This window comes from Anomaloglossus baeobatrachus, chromosome 4 (assembly GCF_048569485.1).
Source record: "Anomaloglossus baeobatrachus isolate aAnoBae1 chromosome 4, aAnoBae1.hap1, whole genome shotgun sequence".
NCBI classification, from domain to species: Eukaryota; Metazoa; Chordata; class Amphibia; order Anura; family Aromobatidae; genus Anomaloglossus; species Anomaloglossus baeobatrachus.
The window spans coordinates 393,991,727-394,012,513 of NC_134356.1; the positions used below are offsets into that span (position 1 = coordinate 393,991,727).

At 43.2% G+C, this 20,787-nt stretch overlaps 1 protein-coding gene across 1 annotated transcript in view; it reads right to left on the reverse strand.

The window, feature by feature from the left end:
- Positions 1-20,787, reverse strand: part of CDC123 (cell division cycle 123) — a 90,749-nt gene that overhangs the window by 37,721 nt on the left and 32,241 nt on the right. The window contains exon 7 of the mRNA XM_075345271.1: positions 3,142-3,190. Within this exon, the coding sequence (XP_075201386.1) occupies positions 3,142-3,190 (49 nt within the window). The remainder of the gene's footprint in view (positions 1-3,141; positions 3,191-20,787) is intronic.

A 20,787-nucleotide genomic window follows, 5' to 3' on the forward strand; every position in this document is an offset into this window, starting at 1 on the left:
AAACTTATTTTCTGCGCCGTTACTATAGTACAACGATAGTGGATATATTCATCATTATAAGACTTTAATGGTTTGCCCAAAAAAGTAGCCCATTTTGCTTCCAAGGTACACATTTTAATGTAACAGGATTTTTTTTTATTATTATTATTGACGTTTTTATTTTTCCCTCAACATTTTCCAAGAGCTGTAATTTTTAGTTTTCCAACAAACAGCCATATGTGGGCTTGCCTTTTGTGGGACTACTTCTACATGACACCATCCATGTAACCATACGGTATCTGGAAAATGGCATAAGTAATGTGGAATTAAGGGGGGGGAAAAAAAAAGCAATTCCAAAATTGGTTTTCTGGGTTTTGTTTTATTCGGCGATCATTATACATATAGTAAAAATGACCTCTATTACTGTCAAAGTCAGTTCGATCACGGCGATAATAAATATAAAATCTACAATTTTAGGTGCTTTAAAAAAAAAAAAAAAAACAAAAAACAAAACAAAACAAAAACACTAGAAATTTGTATAAAAAAAAATAAAATAAAATAAAAAAAATCAAATCAACTAGTTTGAGTTGGCATTTTCTAAAACCAGTAACATTATTTTTCGGTCAATGGGGCTGTGTGAGGCCAGATTGTCCTATGCCGCTATCAGCGATTAAGTGTCATTTAAATGGTTACCAGCAGAAATTGGCGGGCACACCATTCTCAGCTGTTAGAGGCAAATGCCAGCCACATATTACAGCCGGCATCTACTTGTGAGCAAGCAAAGTTCCTGAATTGCCCTATAATAGATATATCCGTCATGTAGCAGTGATCACTGTCGGACGGACGATTGTTCGGTCAACAGCCAGCTTAGCTAATTTTCCCAAACACAGGAGCCCTTATTTGGTTGCACGCTTCTTTGTTCTCTGTAAGAAAGCCACAGGTTGACAACTTGGCCAGCAACTTATCTGTGAAAGAACAATGTGATCGTCAGGGACTGCGTCACCACACACTACAAGTGCCAGGGCCCCAGACAAATGCAGGTTTCACTCGCTGGCAGCAGGATTGGACTGGGAAGGGGAGCAAAGACCCCATCCCCGGCTGCTCTCCCAGCAACTATGCAGGGTGCGCTGCTTGATGGGTGTCACTTTAATAGACATGTCCGACCATGGTGCCTTCTAGCAGTGAAGCGGCCTGGCCAGCACACAAACAAAATTAAAGGTTCAGTGCTGGTCCGTCCCATAGTTGGGACCCAGTTACTCTCTGCCCTTATGCAGATTGAGGTCTGTTCTGACACATGGTAATGTTTTAATACTAGAGAGTATTCGTTATCATCCTGATTTGGGTACACCTTGTCGCAGTGGGATGGCTTTACTCTTTTTTGATCAATAATAGTGTTTACCAACTACCCTATGTTTATTTTATGCACTATTGCTTTTACTTATTTACAGCAGGGTATATTTCCATATTATTTTTATCATAGGTGTTGTCTGTGTAATGTCCAGTGTGAACATGCACTTATAATTTACATGTATACCAACTTATGCTCCGGCTAATTTGTTTTGTTTATCCCTGTAAGAACAATGTGATTGGCAGGGCCGGTGTCACCACTCTGTGCACCTGGACAAGTGCTGGGACCCTAGACAACCAGGGTGATCGACATGCCATCAGCAGGGGTGGGCAAACCACGGACTGCTCCCCCGGCAGCTGTGCAGGACAGTCATGTTACTATGGTTGTGCAGGGCACACTGCTTGATGGCTGTCACTTTAACATTCATGGCTGAGCACAGTGCACTAGCAGTGGCATGGCCTGGCCAGCACACAAGTTAAATGAAGGCGCAGTGCCGGCCTGTCTATGTCTCTGCTAGTAGAAACAGCCACAGTGTGCACTATGTGCGTTCATGTTTGTTAAAGTGAAGACCAACAAGCAGTGCGCCCTACATAGCCACATGCCGCGGAGGAGCTGGACGGGAGAGAAGCTGGGGGGAAGTGAGCAAGGCTTGTTGCCAGCTTTCCTATATTAATAATATCTCTAATGTGTCGGTGTGCATTTATGATGTGTTTATGACTGTGCATATATTTATGTCAGTTTATATGCATTTTTGTGAAATTGTCTTCAAATATGTAAAGTATATACGTATGTCCGTGTGTGTACATATCTGTGTATATATTTGTGTATGTGCATGGGTCCCACTGAGACTCTTTCACCCGGGGTCCACAAACACTTTGAGCTGGCCCTGGTGATCAGCACTCCAAAATCAGAAATGCATGATCAACATCTCTTCCAATGATCAATCAGCTGGCACCCCCATACACGTTAGACTGTCAGATGAATTTGTCGACAGACATTAGTCTATTGTGCATCGGGGCCTTTCTAAATAAGAAGTCTAGAAAAAGTGGTGGGGTCATCAAAGTAGCATCAATGTTTTCAGTAGCTGGTTCATAATACCTGGAAAAGGATAGGACAGGGTTACCAAGTCTCCCTTTCTATGTGTAGTGAGATAGGCTCAGAACTGGATGTGAACTGAGGTAGAAATGGAAAGGATAGCTATACAGTAGAAGAAGCCATCTCAGTCTCCCGCTGTCAAATCCCATAGACCAAACAGTATACTTTTACTGTCTCCCTTTGTATAATTACAAGTAGTAGACCATGCTTCCTTATAAAGTGACATATTAGAGTATGTTGAAAGCACACTTATTTGGCAAAACCTGGGTGCATGAGGACCCATGGAGACACTGGATATGCAAGGCATCATTCAGACATCAGTGTTTATCTCATCCTAGAAAATCGGTCCAAGTTTCTGCAATGATTTGCATCAGCATGTAGTCATATGAAAGCAATTTTTTCATGGGTCCATAAACATTTATTGCAGAATTTGATCTTGGATAAATATCGGACATGTCTCCGCGATTTTGCATGGACCACTCGGTCCACAAGAAAAATCACTGACATGTGAACAGCGCCATAGACTGTCACAGATATGAGTCCCATCCGTGAACAACATGGAAAGTAATTGTACGTGAAAAACTAAGGTGCGAATGAGGCCTAAGTCATTAAATACTAATAACGAATACCTCAGATCTGTAAAAAAACAAGATGTGAGCACAGCTTTAGGTGTAATTAGCAGAGTTTCCTCAGTGATGAGAATAAAAGGTGTCGCTTACCTCATAATTCACACTTGGATCAGGAGAATCATCTGTACAGTGAAGAAACCTGGAAAAGAAGAATGCATGAGGTCAATATACAAACGCCATTCACCGTCACTGTCCAGGAACACCAATCATGTATAATGGAGCAATTTCACCTAATATCACCAGAAATTTACAGAGTAGAATGGAAACTCAGACTCTATTTTTTTTTTTTTTTGCATGTTGTTTGTCTTTTAGGCCCTGTGCGCACTGGAAAACGGAATTTTCTTAAGAAAATTACGCAGGGTCTGAAAGACTACCGCACCCGCGGTAAAAACCCCGAAAACTGCATGCGGTTTGCCGCGGTATTGCCACGGTTTTGCCGCGTGCGGGTTGGTACATGTGCTTTAATGCATTCCATGCAATAAAGCACATTGAAAAAGAAAAAAAAAAAGGTAATTTCCTTCTGAGATAGAGAGTAGATAGATAGAGGGATAGCTAGAGGGATAGCTAGAGGGATAGCTAGAGGGATAGCTAGAGGGATAGCTAGAGGGATAGCTAGAGGGATAGCTAGAGTCCCTGTGAGCACACGCTGCATTTCTCCCGAGCGGTAATGTGAGTTCACATTACCGGCCGTGGGAAATGCCCTGTGGTTACCTCTGCTGTCTCGCTGCTAGGCTGCATTCAGCCTGTGTCTGTCACTCGCTTCTGGATGCAAGCAGCGCAAGACGTGGTTTACGCCGGACCTGTGGATTACGCCGGAGCTGTGTGTTTCGGGGGGGGGGGGGTAATAAACGGGTGAAAGAGGAGGCTTTTTTGTGTTTTAATTAAAATAAAGGATTTTTCGGTGTGTTTTATTCACTTTACTTACGGGTTGATCATGTCAGCTGTCACATAGACGCTGCCATGATCAAGCCTGGAGTTAATGGCGGCGATCCGCTGCCATTAACTCGTTATTACCTGGATAGCCACCGCATCACGGCATCTGGAAGAGCCGGGGACACTCCGGGACTGTCGCATAATGGATGCGACAGTCCCGGGGCAGCTGCGGCTGATATTCTCGGCTGCAGGAGGAGGGGGGACATTAACCCTGCCCCCCGCCCTCCCCAGCCTGAGAATACCGGGCCGCCGCTGTGTGCTTACCTCGGCTGGAAGGTAAAAATACGGAGGAGCCCACGTGTTTTTTTTTTCTATATTTCCGTTTGATTTGTATGTGTATTCTATATGTCTGTGTGTGAGTGATGTGTCTGTGTTCTATGTCTGTGTTCTATGTCTGTGTCTGTGATGTGTGTCTGCTCAGCTTCCTCTTCCTGTAATGACATCACCACTTCCCTGTGGGATTTCACTATAACATTGCAGTCAATGGAGTGAAATCCCGCAGGGACCTGCGGAAAAGAAGTGACATGCAATCGTTTTTGCTGCGGGAATCCCGCAGCAAAACATGCAGCTGTCAAATTCCGCATAGTGCGCACAGCATTTTTTTTCCCATAGGTTTTGCTGGTGAATCACTGCAGAGATGTTATGAACATTTTCTGCAGCGAAACATGAGGAAATCCGCGGGAAAAACCGGTAAGTGCGCACAGGGCCTTATAGCCTTTTCCTGCAGTCAGTTGTCCTGATAAACCCATGAAGTGGAGTTAAAACTCTGCTATGCCAACAATGAGAAGTGATCAAAACGCAACTTCCAGGAACATAAAATAACCACAAATATCTGAGATGTTTGAACAGTACCGGTTTTAATGTAGATCTCCCAGTCTAGTTTGGATTTACATTAATTTTAACAGTATGTGGTTTGTGAAATGCTGGTCATAAATGAGGCAAGATGGTGTCAGACAGTAAATTACAGAACATGCATGTAAATAACAGTCCAAAGACAGGTTTGATGTATGATACATCTCTTCATTGCCACTCGCCTATAAATCTCACTGTTCTCACAGCAGACAAAGTAATGAGACCAGTGCAAGTCGGTATATATTAAAATGCAGTGCCTAAATTCATCATGTTCAAGTAAAGAGTAGCTTTACACATGGTATGGATTCATGCTCGCTGGTAAGCGTTCACACAGGCAACATGGTTTGGTTCAAACATGTGCAGTTTAATTCATTAAATTCCCAGTGATTTAACAACCAAAATGGCCTCTTCTGGGCACAAACGTGTAACAGCAAATAATTCATTTAGCAGGCACATATATGTCAGTGAGGGCTCACCCAAACGGTTTGTTTTCCTGGAGCAAACCTTTCTAAACAAGGGGTATGGTCCTACCAGTCTTGGTGTCCTTCAGCCTGAGCTCCTGTAGCTTCCAGAAACAACCAGATGTATTCCCCTTTGTGCTCAGCTTCCATTGATCAGCCTGAGAGACTTAGGTGACACATGCCCAGGACCTCAGTCAAAGCTAGCCAGGTACATGTAATCAAGTCCCACAGTGCTAGGATTTAACCCCGTACACCCTGGCTTTGCTACAATATGTTCAGTAAATACCAGCTACATCAAGAAAAGTGTGTTATCAATTTCATATGGATCTTACTGTTTGGTGGTGCAATGTCGGGATTTAAAGGGGTTATACCACCTGCAATATTTCTATGCATTTATTTTTTACTAGCTGTAGTACCCGGCATTGCCTCAGACCGTAACCAAGTGTCTCTCTCACACTCTCCCCCTCTCTCCCTCTCCACCGAAATCATATTAACTGATGTGACGCCCTGGCCAGCCAGGTAGTCACAGATAGGGAACGGTGTAATGCGGGGCCCTAACAAGGTGACAGCAGCCAAATATATAAAACCCTAGTCATCCCCCCTCAGTGCTTGATGGACACAGCAGGGGGCGGAACCAGGCGGTTGGAAGATGCCCACTAAGGAGTCTCAAGACAGCCTGGGGTGGGAAAGTTTAGTCTAGTCTAGAAGTTCAAGTCTAGAGGTTAAGAGGAGAGGTGTGGGCTGGAGCTGTGTGCAGCTCCAGCAAAGGAAAGACCCAAACTGAACCGGTGCCAGGGTAGGAGCCCTGGTACTTCTGGCTAGGAGGCAGACTGAGGCCTCTGTCTGCAGGAGCCGGGAAGACGGCTCGGTGGAACCGGGACAGGGTAGTGACCCACAGGTACCGACCCGGGGAACTGACTCGGAAACCGGAGCACAAAAGGGGGTACCAAGACCCTGAAGCTAGGTCCAGAAGCTACTGGAGGATAGCTAATTAACTGATTGAGGCCAGGACTAGAAGTCCTGTCCCACCCAAAGTCCCGGCTGAAGAAAACAGCCCAACGAGGGGGATAGAAAGCCACCGCCACGGCAGAGAGATCCCACGGGCCAGCGTCTGTGGGCAAAGGGCTCCTCAGGCAACCAAAAGCCGGGAGCGGACTCCTGAAGTTGCAAGCGCAGGTAGTCCACCATCACAAACAGGTGCAGGAGAAAGGCAGAGACCACCAACCAGGTGGGGGACCAGACTGCAGCTGGCTGCGGGAACCGACCACCATCATCTTGGTTTACCAGGGACTCATGTGTTTACTAATCGTGAGTACATCAGTGCCCTCTGGCCGGCCATCTCCCTGCACCGCCAAACAACCCCCAACGGGTCCCGGGGCCACCATCCCTGACCATGGAGGGGTTAACAACTTGCTGCCAAACATCTCCCCCGGACGCCCCGTAACTGCAGCGGTGGTGTCGACCTTCACCACATCCCATGGGTTGCGTCACGAACTTAAACACGGCTCTGGCCGTACACATACGTCCCCAAACCGCAAACCCTTTTTTGATTGACGTGACTGCAGGACCCCCGGGTCCGGAGACCCTCGAGCCACCTCCTGAAGGTCCGGATCCGAGCGGCTCGGCTGCCGAGCACAGGGCGGTACACTGACACATAAGCTTCTTATACTAAGAATGTCCTTCGTTGTCTATAGCAACCAATCACAGCTCCTATTAATGACCTGTAGCTCCCAGCTCCATTAACTTTAATGTAAGCAGGTATAACTAAAGCGCGGGGTTAAATTTTCCCCTTAAAACAGTTTGACGTTCCCCGAGATACATGAGGTGTCTGTGCAAAATTTTGTGGTTGTAAATGCTACAGTTAATTCCACAGTGCTTTAAAATACATCATCATCATCATCACTGACCCAATCAAAATTCCCCATTAGTATGTCTTTGGAGTGTGGGAGGAAACCAAAATACATGGAGGAAACCCACGCAAACACAGGGAGTACATGAGAAGAGGATTAGGAGCAGGCATGTATTTAACACTTTGCATGTTAAACGCAAATATACTATATGTAAAACACACATATACACAAAATGTATGTAACAGGCAAATGTCCTTTGTAGAGATGGGCGAACCTGGAAATGTTTGGGTGGACATTAAAAAAAAAAAAAAAAAAGGTCTGGTTTGGGATCGGACTTGAATCTGAACATGAGCCCAGACGCTGAACCCCATATAACTCTATGGGGACTCAAACTGTTAGTAAGGGCTAGGTGGTTGCAAATGGAAGCAAAATGGGGAATAGAGCAGGACAGTTGTACTTACCAAGTCTCTGCCCGATTGTCACACTGTTTCCGGGTCCGCTCATTCCCCCGCCCACCCTCTGACAGGGCCTGTGATTGGTTGCAGTCAGACTACTGGTGTCTGTGATTGGTTGTGGAGTGTAGAAATAAATAATTGGAAAAAAAATGGCATAGGGTCCTCTGTATTTAGATACCCAGTGCATATAAAGCAGGCAGCTCGAGGCTGTGTATCAAAATATGAGGCAGCCCATGCAGCTTTTTTTTTTTTTAAGTTTTAAATTATTAATGTAAATTATTTTAAAAAACGGTGTGCGGTCCCATCCCTCCCAACATTTTGATATCCAGTTAAGATAAAGCAGACAACTGGTATTCTCAGGCTGGGGAGGCCCATGGTTATCCCGAGCCTAAAAATAGCAGCCCGCAGCTGCCACGGAATAGGCACATCCATTAGACCCCCCCCATTGCTAACCCTTTAAGTAAAAAAAATAAATAAATAAAAAAAAAAGATAAAAATAATTTATACACAAAAAAAAAAAAATGAAAACACCCAATGTCTCCTACCTAAAAAAAAAACAAAAAAACCCCCATCCCTACAGGTTCGACGTAACACACGAGGTTACACAACGATCTCGGCTACATCTGAGGTGCAGTGCACGGTCACAGTGGAAAACATAACCAATCACTGGGGCCTCCGGGACACAGTGATGTAGCCACAGCAGTAATGTCACTGAGCTCACCTGAGGTCACAACTGTGGTTCCCACAGTACCCCAGCTGTGACCTGAGGTGAACTTATTGACCTCACCTCAGGTGAAGTCATTGAATTCAATGCTGGATTAGGCAATGTGTGCACATTTAGAATTTGGTTTTCAGACTTTTGGACAGCAAATCTCCATCTCCTAGAAAAAAAGAAATGCACCAAACCACATGCGTTTTTTTTAATGTGGTTTTTGTGCGTTTTTCTGCCAGGAAATGCAGAAATGTCTGCACCCAAATACTTAATATACATACATTGCCTAATCTGGTAATCCAGCATTGGAATTCTATGCGTTCACCTGAAGTCACAGTTGGGGTTCCCACAGTAACCAAACTGTGAAATCAGGGAAACTGACCTGAGGTGAACTCATTGAACTCAGTAACCTCACCTTATGTGAAGTCATGGAACTCCGTGTCAGATTACCAGATTAGGCAATGTGTGCACTTTTGAGTATTTGGTTGCAGACATTTCTGCATCAAATCTGCATCTACTGGCAGATAAAACGCACCAAAACCGAGATATGGTTTTGATGTGGTTTTCTGCCAGGAGATGCAGATTTGTTGAAGAAATTTGTTGCAGACCTGTCTTTGACCTTTCCCAGCACTTGCGCATTAAAGTACTTTGTTCTGTCCTCAGCAAAGCAGACAAAAAAGTGTGTGCGCGCAGGAACGCAATAGTGGCATTTGTATGGATGACGCAGTATACGCCATCCACACGGAGAATGGAAGGAGGATGGTGATGGAAGGGAGATAGGCGCTGGACCCGAGACCAGCGATGCCCATCTGACCCGACCGCTCTGCAGGAGAGTATAATAAAAGTTCTTTTATGTTATACAGAGCGGAATGGGCACTTAATTACAGTGTTCTAGAATGCTCAACATAAGGGCTGACTGGTGCTGGCTGCAGCTTATAGGGGAAAAACCTGGTGACAGGTTCCCTTTTAAAGGGTTATTCCCATCTCCAAGATGCTATCCCAATATGTAGTAGGTGTAATAATAATAATAATAATAATAATATTTATTAATAATAGCAATACTACCAATTAGCAAGGTAGATTAACTTAAGAAAAGTCCTACCAGTACTAAAATGCATAACACTTCAAACACATACTGTATATGTGTGTGTGTGTGTGTATATATATTATATACACACACACACGTACACACACACACACACACACACATACAGTGGAACCTCGGTTTATGAGTAACTTGGTGTGCGAGAATTTCGCTATACGAGCAAAGCGTGCTGTAAATTTGTAACTCTGTTTACGAGCAATGCTTTGCTGTACAAGCAAATACTCACCGCACACACTTCCAGTTCCGTACTTTCAAGGCGCTCTGACCCGCTCTTGCAGTCCGCACAAATACACACACACACACACACACACACACACATTATGCTCATCTTACCTTCTGTTCCCTTGTCGGCCTGCCGGTTCTTGTAGTTCGCCGATACAGGATGTACCGCACTGACCAATTAGAGGCAAGCGGCCCACGTCTTTTAATGTCAGCACTCTGGCAGCGGAAGCTCTGGCTTCGGTCGCGATGGTTACCAGATACACATCCTGTACCAGTGAACTACAAGAACCGGGAGGCCAGCAACGGAACTGAAGGTAAGGTGAGCATAATATGTGTGTGTGCGCGTGTGTGTGTGTTTGTGCATTTGTGGAATGGCACAATATGGCACCAGGATGGGACACTGCACAAGCTGTGGAACGAATTGTCTGAGCTTGCATTATTGCCTGTGGGAAATTTTGCTTTGCTAGATGAGTAACTTTGTTTACAAGCACACACCCAGAACGGATTATTCTCGTAAACCAAGGTGTGTGTGTGTGTGTGTGTGTGTGTGTATTGTGTATTATATATATATATATATATATATATATACACACGAGTGTTTATTTATTTTTATGGGAGCACCTTCGATTTCCTGATTTTCTTTCCACAGTATGACCATTGTTTTTTCCCTTGAAAAAGACGGCGAAACGCGCGTTGGGGAGCTTCCCTGCAGTCCCTGGTATGTAGTTGCACAATATATGTTATAGTGTATTCATATATGCCATAGGTGTTTGCTACACAATTATCCTGTGGATGCTCATGAGGTGTGGTCATTCTGACATTCAGATTTAATATGTTCAGTGTATTATACCTTCACTGCTTTATTTTGTGCAATATTTACATGTGATGTTCCTCTAGCAAATTGTCTATAAGCACAGAGCACTTTAAGTTTGTATATATTATATATTTATTATCAAACTATAGAATTTACACAGAACATATTATCTATCTCTTGACCATCCAAGTTTGTCTGTTTTTTCAAGGATTTTAACCATTTAATAACAACTGTGTATCGAGATATTTTATATGGAATGGTTCAGCATATTTGGTATTTAATTATTTAATTAGCACTTTATAAATGTAAATTTATTTAGACTGAATTAATTTCCTCGTGATTCCATACCCAGTTCCTTATACTATTTCCCCACTAATACCCTTGCTAGCATTTCATGAATTGATTATTTATTTATCATATACTTGCAACTATCCCACAGGTGACCTATTCAGGGCTATAATTTCCACTGTGTATTTTTCTCCAGTTCTTTCCTTCTTGTAATTTTAAAAAAACCTTTTTCAATAATAAAAATTATTGTGATTATATCAAGTGTTTCAGTATAAATTTTTTGTAGGTTCAAAAAAAAAAAAAACAAAAAAAAAAAAAAAAAAAAACAACCCAAAAAAAACAACAACAATATGACCATTGCTAGAAAAGAGTTGGCAGGGTTTAATGTGAACTAACCCATTGTGATTGATGGATCCGGTGTTAGCAGTCATGTATAACCTATCATTGTAATCCTGCCTCTTCTGAAGGGACAGGAAAGTGGGAGGCTAAAAAAGCCCCAGTACAGTAGCCAGTTTGAAAAATTGAAAGATCTGATTGCCGTATGTGGAGTCAGGAAGGATTTTTTTTCCCCATTGGAGCTTGTTTGACACATTGGGTTTTTTTTGCCTTCCTCTGGATCAACATGTTAGGCTACGGGTTGAACTAGATGGACTAAAGGCTGCTTTACACCAGACAATCTATCGTGCGATAGATCGTCGGGGTCACGGTTTTTGTGACGCACATCCGGCATCGCTGGCGATGCCGGCCTGTGTGACACCTCCTAGCGACGCAGTATTGCTCACAAATCGTGAGTCGTGTACTGCTCGCTAGGTTCCATAATATCATTTAATTTAGTAGTTCATCGTTTCCGGGGTAGCACACGCCGCTCCGTGTGACACCCCGGGAACGATGAACAGCAGCTCACCTGCGTCACGCGGCCGCCGCCGGCTATGTGAAGGAAGGAGGTGGGCGGGATATTTACGTCCCGCTCATCTCTGCCCCTCTGCTTCCATTGGCCGGCGGCCGTGTGACGTCGCTGTGACGCCGAACGTCCCTCCCACTCCAGGAAGTGGACGTTCGCCGCCCACAGCGAGGTCGCACGAGAGGTAAGTATGTGTGACGGGGGTTACTGACTTTGTGCGACACGGGCAGCGATTTGCCCGTGACGCAAAAAGGACGGGGGCGGGTACGATCGATTGTGAAATTGCACAATCGGTCGTACCGTGTAAAGCAGCCTTTAGAGTCTCCCTTCAACCTTAAAAACTATGATACTATGATTAATTATGTTTTTTAATACAGAGTGTGATATGGAAATAATTTTACCAAATTCTTTTTTAAAAAATACATGCAACACAAAACAAGGAATTGAACAATAGATATTTTTCTTTAAAGGGAAATGGTCAATAGAAATTTTTTGACCGCGTTTGTGGGGTTTGCTATCCATCTGCTTAACAAATCAGATTTCATATGACTCAGGACTGAAACAAAAGATTAAAATATAAATACAATAACCCCCATTTGTATGATGAGAAGATTTGTACAAACTGCATATTCCAAATTCTTGCTTCTTGCCATGGTATAGTAGTTGTATATCTTTTATAAAATCAAGAAGCAGCATCACACACACACCATGTAAATGCTGAGCTGAATGCTACGGTTCATGGTCTAAATATACGGATATTATGTCATTAAGCATGGAGTAATTATACAAGACTAATCCTCCGTGCACTGCTGCTCCTGTGCTGATAAGCCTGGGCAGCGGAAATATACACGTCTCTGATATTGGGTGGAAAAAATGAAGCAAATCCAACAATCACTGCTATCATCATTTTCTCTTTCTTTCCTTCAGATACAAGAGAAAGGACTCATTAGAATTCTAGAAATCCTGCTTAGTATGTTCCTCAGGATAATGGTCTCTTGACACTTGTGTGTACATTAAAGACTACCACAACAATGTCAGCAATTGCCACTGAACCAGGAAAAACCTGCGGCCAAATGCAGTTTGTTATTATGCAAAATGTTAACAGATCAGTCAATGTCAAGTCCTGCTCAAAATAGGAAAGGCTTAAGCCCCCGTCACATTTAACGACTTACCAGCGATCCCAAAAACGATGCGCCCTGATAAGGATCGTTGGTAAGTCGCTGGGAGGTCGCTGGTGAGATATCACACAGTCAGACCTTACCAACGATGCAGTAACGATCAGCGACCTGTATAACAATGAGCGACCTGTATAGGAGGTCATTGTTTGGTGTCAAACACAGCGATGCGTCCTGCACAGCAGGACATCACCTTTGAAAAAAATGGTCCGGACCCTTTGGCAACGACTAGAGATCTCACAGCAGGGGCCTGATCGCTGGAAGGTGTCACACATAACAAGATCGCTAACGGGATCGCTACTGCGTCATCTCGTTAGCGATCTCGTTGTGTGTGTCAGGACCTTAAAACCTACAGAGATAAAATATAATAAAAAAAACACTCCACAAGATAAATAAAATAATTATATTCTAAGGAATATTTTAAACAAGCAGTCTTGATTTATTAGATATCTAGCATAATAATGGCATTCTGAGAGAAGGAAAGGAAAATTGTTTTTTCTTCTCATAGTCCTGACCGGTTTAAGATGGGAGACCATGTGCGCTCCAATTGGAGAACACTTCATATCTAATACAAGGAGCTTCACATTCTCTTCCCCACAGTCCTTTCATTTTAAGTAAAAGCTCGGGATTATGAGACACATTAAGGCCATGTACACACAATGCGTTTTTTGACGCACTTTTTAGTGCAGTTGTCAAAAATCTGCAGGCCTATCCTTATGACAGCAAAGTCAATGAGAATCCTGAAGTGTCAAGCACACGTTGAGTATATTTTCCTTTCAGATTTGGTGCAGAAATTATTCTGCAGTATGTCAATTCTTTATGCATTTTTACAGTGTTTTTCAAGCCCAGAATACATAGAAAAACAAATGCAAAAGAAAAAAAAAAAAAAAAAAAATCATCAAAAAAAGAGCGTTATTTTTCTTCCAAGACATGCAGAAATTTCTGCAACCAAATACTTAGCCTGTGCACATAGCGTTAAGGCCACTTTACACATAGCGACATCGCTAGCGATGTCTCTGGTGAAAGCACCCGACCCCGTCGGTTGTGCGTCACGGGCAAATCGCTGCCCATGGCGCACAACATCGCTAACACCCGTCACACTACTTATCTGCCTAGCGGCGTCGCTGTTATCGGCGAACCGCCTCCTTTCTAAGGGGGCGGTTCGTGCGACGTCACAGCGACGTCACTAAAGGGTACTTTACATGCTGCGACATCGCTAGCGATCTGATTAGCGATGTGAAATTCTAGATCGCAAGTGCGATCTTTCGAGATCGCACATAGGTCATTTTACGCATGTGCGATCTCGAAAGATCGCACTTGCGATCTAGAATTTCACATCGCTAACGAGATCGCTAGCGATGTCGCAGCATGTAAAGTACCCTTAAGCGGCCGACCAATAGAAGTGGAGGTGCGGAGATGAGCGGCCGTAACATCCCGCCCACCTCCTTCCTTCCTCATTGCCAGCGGCCGCAGGTACGCTGTTGTTCCTCGTTCCTGCGGTGTCACACATAGTGATGTGTGCTGCCTCAGGAACGACGAACAACATCGTACCTGCAACAGCAACGATATTTGAGATTAGAACGACGTATCAACGATCAACGATATGGTGAACATTTTTGATTGTTAACGGTCGTTCGTGCGTTTCACACCACACAACGACGTCGCTAATGAGGCCGAATGTGCGTCACGAATTCCGTGATCCCAACGACATTTCGTTAGTGAGGTCGTTGTGTGTAAAGTGGCCTTTTAGTGTATCTCGCATGTTCAGTATTTGATTGCACAAATTTTTGCAACCATTTCTACATGTCTTGGCAGGAAAGACGTGGCACAAAAATGCACCTTTTTTGCAGTGTTTTTGCATGAATTTTTTCAATTTGAAGTTAATGGGTGAAAAAATGCTGCAAAAATGCTCAAGGAATTTATATTCTGCAGATTATTTTCTGCACCAAATCCACGAGGAGAAAATACTCACATGTGCATGAAACATGATTCTCATGGACTTTGCTGGCATCAGGATTTGCTTGCAGTTTTGTGACAAATCTAAACTCAAAAATGCATTAAAAAAAAAACCAAAAAAAAAACCCGCACAGCCTTAAAAAGAAAAACATGAACCGTCAGTATCAAGAGGGTTTACTGTAATATTGCGAACCTGCAGAGGAGGGAAGCGGATTAGTAGGATGGAGCATGGTAAAAATCCACAGCAGAGAAAAAGAATGGCATAACATGCCACTTCATAACATATGCGGGTTTGCAATAAATTAAGGTTGCCCATTAGATGCCATCTAAACAAGGAACAGTGGCAGCTTTTATTCAATATTTCAATCTCCCCTATAGAAAAGCTGCACAGTGTGTACAGAGTGATGGATAACTTTGTGAGCGTGCACCATGTAGTGATTCCTCTGACAAACTACAGAGCTGTAAATGTGAAGAGTTTTATATCCTTTACAATATACCACTACAAATATATTAACAATAAAATCACTATATTATACCCCATTAAAAGAATCCGCCAGTGGGTTTTTGCTATTAATCTGAGAGCAGTAGAATGAAGAAGCAAAGGTTACAGGGTTGTGTCGCATGCTCAGCTACTTGCTGTAGGTTCAATACAAGTGGTTTATCAGCTGGAGCTCATCAATGTCGGACTAAGTTTCTCAAGCCAGGTAGTCCAGCTAATCTTTGTAACCCTGCCGACCACCGATTGGCAGCTTCCTGACAATGCACAGTGTAGGCCAATCAGAGTTGGTGTTGTACACAGCTCAGCATTCATAACACTGCTACACGTACAACAAATAAAAATAGGGATTTTTTTCAAAACTGTATCAAGCAGTCCAATAATTGATACATCACTGGAATCAGTCTCTCTGCTCGTACATCATGCTGCTTTCAGGTAAAATACCAAAACTTGCTGACAGATTCCCTTTAAAGAAGCATATCATTATCGATATCAGTAATAAATCACTAATAAATAGTCTAAGGCTATGTGCCCACGGGGGAAAGTGTCCTGCGGTTATATCCGCAGGACATTTCGCAGGAGCTCCCAGAAAACCGCAGCACAACTTTGTCGGTTTCCATGCTGCGGTTTATTTGCGGAATGTCCTACGGATATGCTGCGGGCATTCTGCATTGAGGATACAGTAGCATGGCTTCAGCACTGCATCCTAAATTCAGAACAAGTGCTGCAGTGATCGGGGAGTTCATACTTGCCTCCATCATGCAGCACTACACTCTCCGGCGTCTGTCAGCGTCTCTACACTGTGCAGGAGAAGGAGGGCGGGCCTGAACTAGCTCTGGCTGTCACATGACCGGAGCTCGTGCAGGCCCCGCCCACCTCCTTCTTCCTGCTCATGGATCCACCGCGCTCCAGCCTCCTGTGCACCGAGGGAAAGTGACCGGGTGTCTGCTATCAAGGCAGGTAAGTATGGGAGCATCCGCAGGTAAATCCACAGGAATAATTGACATGCAGTTATGTGCAGCTGCGGGACATCCGCAACATATTCCGCAGCCGCACATTTTGCAACGTGGACACAGCAGTCCCCATGTCCCATAGGATAACATGGGGAGTGTCTATACATGCTGAAACCTGCGGATTTATCTGGAAAATCCAGATAAAGTCGCAAGTTTTCCGCAGCAAAATCCGCAGAAGCAAGCTCCCGTGGGCACATAGCCTAATTATTCTGATTTTACTAGAAAACCACAAGTAGTTAGGTTAAAAGAAGTGCACCATCTTGGGTTAACAGATCAGATTTCTCAGCCTCAGTACTTAGCATCAGAAAACTATTGAGATGCAGCGGAGTAAACTGTCAGTTCAGTCTTGGCAAACGACTTTACACTGAGTGTTTCTGCTTTGAAGCTCACTGACTCTTTGCAGATGAAGGGCCATTTTCTTGTCAAGTTATTCACAGTCTACTAATCGCTCAGCTACTTTCTACAGTGTTCCTTCAAAGGTTATTCCCAACATCTCAAGTTAGCAAATATCCACATGGTAGCAGACAACGTGCTGAACAGTTGGGTCTGAGGACACTGCCATTGCTTCAGAAAGCCATCTCCAGCAAATCTATAGCCGTGAATGGAGAAGAATTGGGCATCCATGGCCACTGCTCTCACGGAACAGTTCAATGTCAAATATAAGTAAACTAGTCTACATTGGCCAATTACACGCTAATTTATTAGGCTATCACCATTTCTGATCTTCCTCACCTTTTATATTCACCGAAATTGATCAGACAGCTATAAACAAATGCACCTTATTTCTCTTTCACACGTCAGTGAAAAACACAATGTTTTTCACTGACGTGATAAAGGTGCGTATGTCCCTCTGTGTGCAGTGATTTTGGCACACGTATGATCTGTGTGCTATCCGTGATAATACACGGAGACCATACTTACCTGTCCCCGCTCCTGCTGTCCGTGATGCTGATTTCTTCTGCTCTCCTGTGTCCGGCCGCTGTGTCTCTCACCTCTGCAGCTACTTCCGGGTCGGCTATGCAGTGCATATGCATGAGAATAATGAGCCGGCTAGGAAGCAGAAGACAGCAGCGGCCGGAGACATCAGCGCTGGACTAGGTGAGTTTAAAAAGCTTTTTAATTTTAAATGTAAATGATTTTTATGGTACGTGTTTCACAGATCACACCATAGTGTGGTCCGTGGGACATCAGTGATGCCAGAAAAAAAACCAGACTTGTTTCCGTGCGGAACACATGGACACGCGTGTGCGCCGCATGGAAACATGTCAGTGAGAAATCACTGATAAGTGCGCAGACCCATTGATTATAATGGGTTTGTGTAGGTCCATGATTCTGGTACGTAAACTGCAACATACGTAAGAGAATCACTGACGTGTGAAGGGGGCCTTAAGGCTATGTTCACAAGTTGCATTTTTGCTGACATTTTCTTTTCATTTATGCCAAATCAAAAAAGCTAAATTTTTACAGTTCTGACAAAAGCTATGAGATTTCAAAAATCTAATTTTTATGACTAAAAATTGTAAAACTGCTGCTTTTTTGTTGCTTGTTATTTTTTTTTTTAAACTGCAGCAAGTCAGTTCTTTGTGTTTTTTCAGCAAAAAAGCAATGATAGTGCCAAAAAGCAATTAGCATTTTTGCTTCATTTTTGGTGAATGAAACTAACTTTATTAAACATGTACTGTAAACAAACGACACATATAATCAGCACCAAAGACACGGGAAAAAAACAACAACAAGCAGCTTCTATGCAGGGTTGCCTGCAAAAAAAAAAGCAGCATGTGAACATACCCCAAAACTGCAACCTACTTAGAAATGCTTGAGCTCTTCTGTTATTCATACCACCTACCTATACGGACTGCTAAATGCAGCTCTGTAAATTATTATTGATGACTTACACTTCCTGCGGCTGAGGGTAAAATCTTAATCTACATATATTCTTATGCAATGTCAGCATCTCCTGACACATTTTGATGGCATGAAATAGGTTTTACTTTGGAGTTAGATCAATAAAAGCAATTGACTTCTTTAGTAACTCAGCAGATCCATTATTTACTATGATGTTTACGATTTTAGGCGTTTTTCATTCAGTGTAATATTTGCCACAGAAGAGCTGACTTCACAAAACATGAATAAAAAAAAAAAAAAAAAAAAAAAAAAGCTGTAGCATTTTCATGGACATCATTAAAGAATTTAGCACATTACAAGTCATATAAAAGTAAATGAAGATAAAAAGGATGAAAAGATTTGCCCCCCCCCAAATATGTAGAACTCTAAATGTTCATGAATAAACATTAAATAGAAAAGACTGGCAGATCATCCAGTGTATAGGCCTTTCGACTCTCGCCAGTAAAATGACATTGGGGGACAGAAGGCTCAATGGGTTGGAGTTTAATCCTCCATACCTGATCCCAGAAAGGAGAGTCAGGCAGCGGCTTACCATGGAGAACACAAGAACACCTGGCTGAGCGGAGTTTTCCTGTGTATGGGGAGTAGGGGAGAGATAGCCGTCAGCTGAATTACCGTATATCTTACCCAACAATTATCTCATGTGTATGGCCAGCTTTAGAGAATGTTCACACATCAATATCTACATATGTCATATCTGACAAGTGTTTATAAAAAGGATCTGCTGATAACAAAAAAAAAATCAAAAGGCTGATACCTGTTTTTCTGGCATGGTTTGGCAGGCGATATGCTGTGGATCCATATAAAGATTAGCTCTTGGGGAAAAATCCACAAGAAAATGCTAATTATTGCATTATTTGCTTCAGCAGGTTTTTACTGACGTGAACGGGGTACCAAAACATAATTTATCTGCATTAGAGTGGAATGTAAGTGGATTTAAGGGGGTTGTATTTGCGTGGGACAAAAATCTGCACTTATACTATGTGACTACAGACTGCTGATTAAATAACATCCCTCCATGCTATGTCTTTACCCCCCTGAGTGTCCATCTGTAGGTAGTATTGGCCTCTCTACTTGTGCTTAGCATTATATCCATTACTGCTGGTATTGTTATGTGCTATTACTTTTGTGTATTAAACGTTAATATTAACGGGAGAAGACATATCCGACATAGTCCCCATGACCACGATCCTAAAGTTAGTAACCACCGCTCGGCACAAGCCCAAAACTTCAGGTGTTTTTCCATTCTTGATCTTTCCCGTTTGTGCCCTGATGTGTAAGAGTCACTATGGAAGAAAAAGCAGGACAAGAAGCCGGTCACACGACTCTTTAGGTGCCAGAGCTAGCAGTAGTGCTGTATGTTTCAGATGCGGCATCCACAGGAACACAGATTATTGGAACCCTGAGGAGGTAACATGTAACCCTTGTATCTGTACACAGTAGAAAGCCTATCCGAGGCTGTGCCATCTGTGGCCGCTCATACCACTTGGCTCAGTGAGTGCTGTACACAGTGCAGCGTGTGTGGTATGGGCGGCCACAGATGGCACAGCCTCGGATAGGCTTTCTACTGTGTACAGATACAAGGGTTACATGTTACCTCCTCAGGGTTCCAATAATCTGTGTTCCTGTGGATGCTGCATCTGAAACATACAGCACTACTGCTAGCTCTGGCACCTAAAGAGTCGTGTGACCGGCTTCTTGTCCTGCTTTTTCTTCCATAGTGACTCTTACACATCAGGGCACAAACGGGAAAGATCAAGAATGGAAAAACACCTGAAGTTTTGGGCTTGTGCCGAGCGGTGGTTACTAACTTTAGGATCGTGGTCATGGGGACTATGTCGGATACTTTTGTGTATTGCCAAGCTATCCTGGTTTTGACCGAGACATGTCAGCTTGATTCTTTTCTATCACATATCTGTTATGCTGACTGTCCTGGCCCATGGACACTGCTTATATCTTTAGTGATAGGTAATATTATGGGAGAACCCAAAAATACATATTTCATTATTCCATCTTAAGTGGGGCTCTGGCTTTTTGAGGGTTTGAGGTTGTCTTTGGGTGTCACACCATTGGCACCCTTAGTGTGTGTTCTTTTAAGCTGTATGCTTTTTTAATTGTTTTTAATTACATGTGGTACTTGTGTCTATGTTTAAATAAAGATATTTTTGTACATTATCCATTTGGTGATCCCACTTTTTTGCACATTCCTTCTCTTTGTTGTTGCATACAGACTGCTGATTGTGACAGGCATGCTGTCATGATTCACCCCCAGTGCAAGTGAGTGGTCCCATAACCCCATAGATGCGATTTGGAAGTGAATCAAGAAAAAAAATACATATATGAGACTAGTTGGCAGCAAATATGCAAAATGCAAAACACACGGTCCCATTACTGCCTGCTTGCACTGGGAGTACTAGGGAATTTATGGCGTGTGCACAGCACACTGTCATGATTCAGCAGTCTGCATTTACAAAGAGTTAATGCAGATTTATTTACCAAGGCTGGAAAACACCTTAAAAGGGTGGTTCACCCATATTTATTGTCTAGTTCGATATTATATTGAGAAACAATGTTTCTCTCAAATACCTTGTGTTGGCA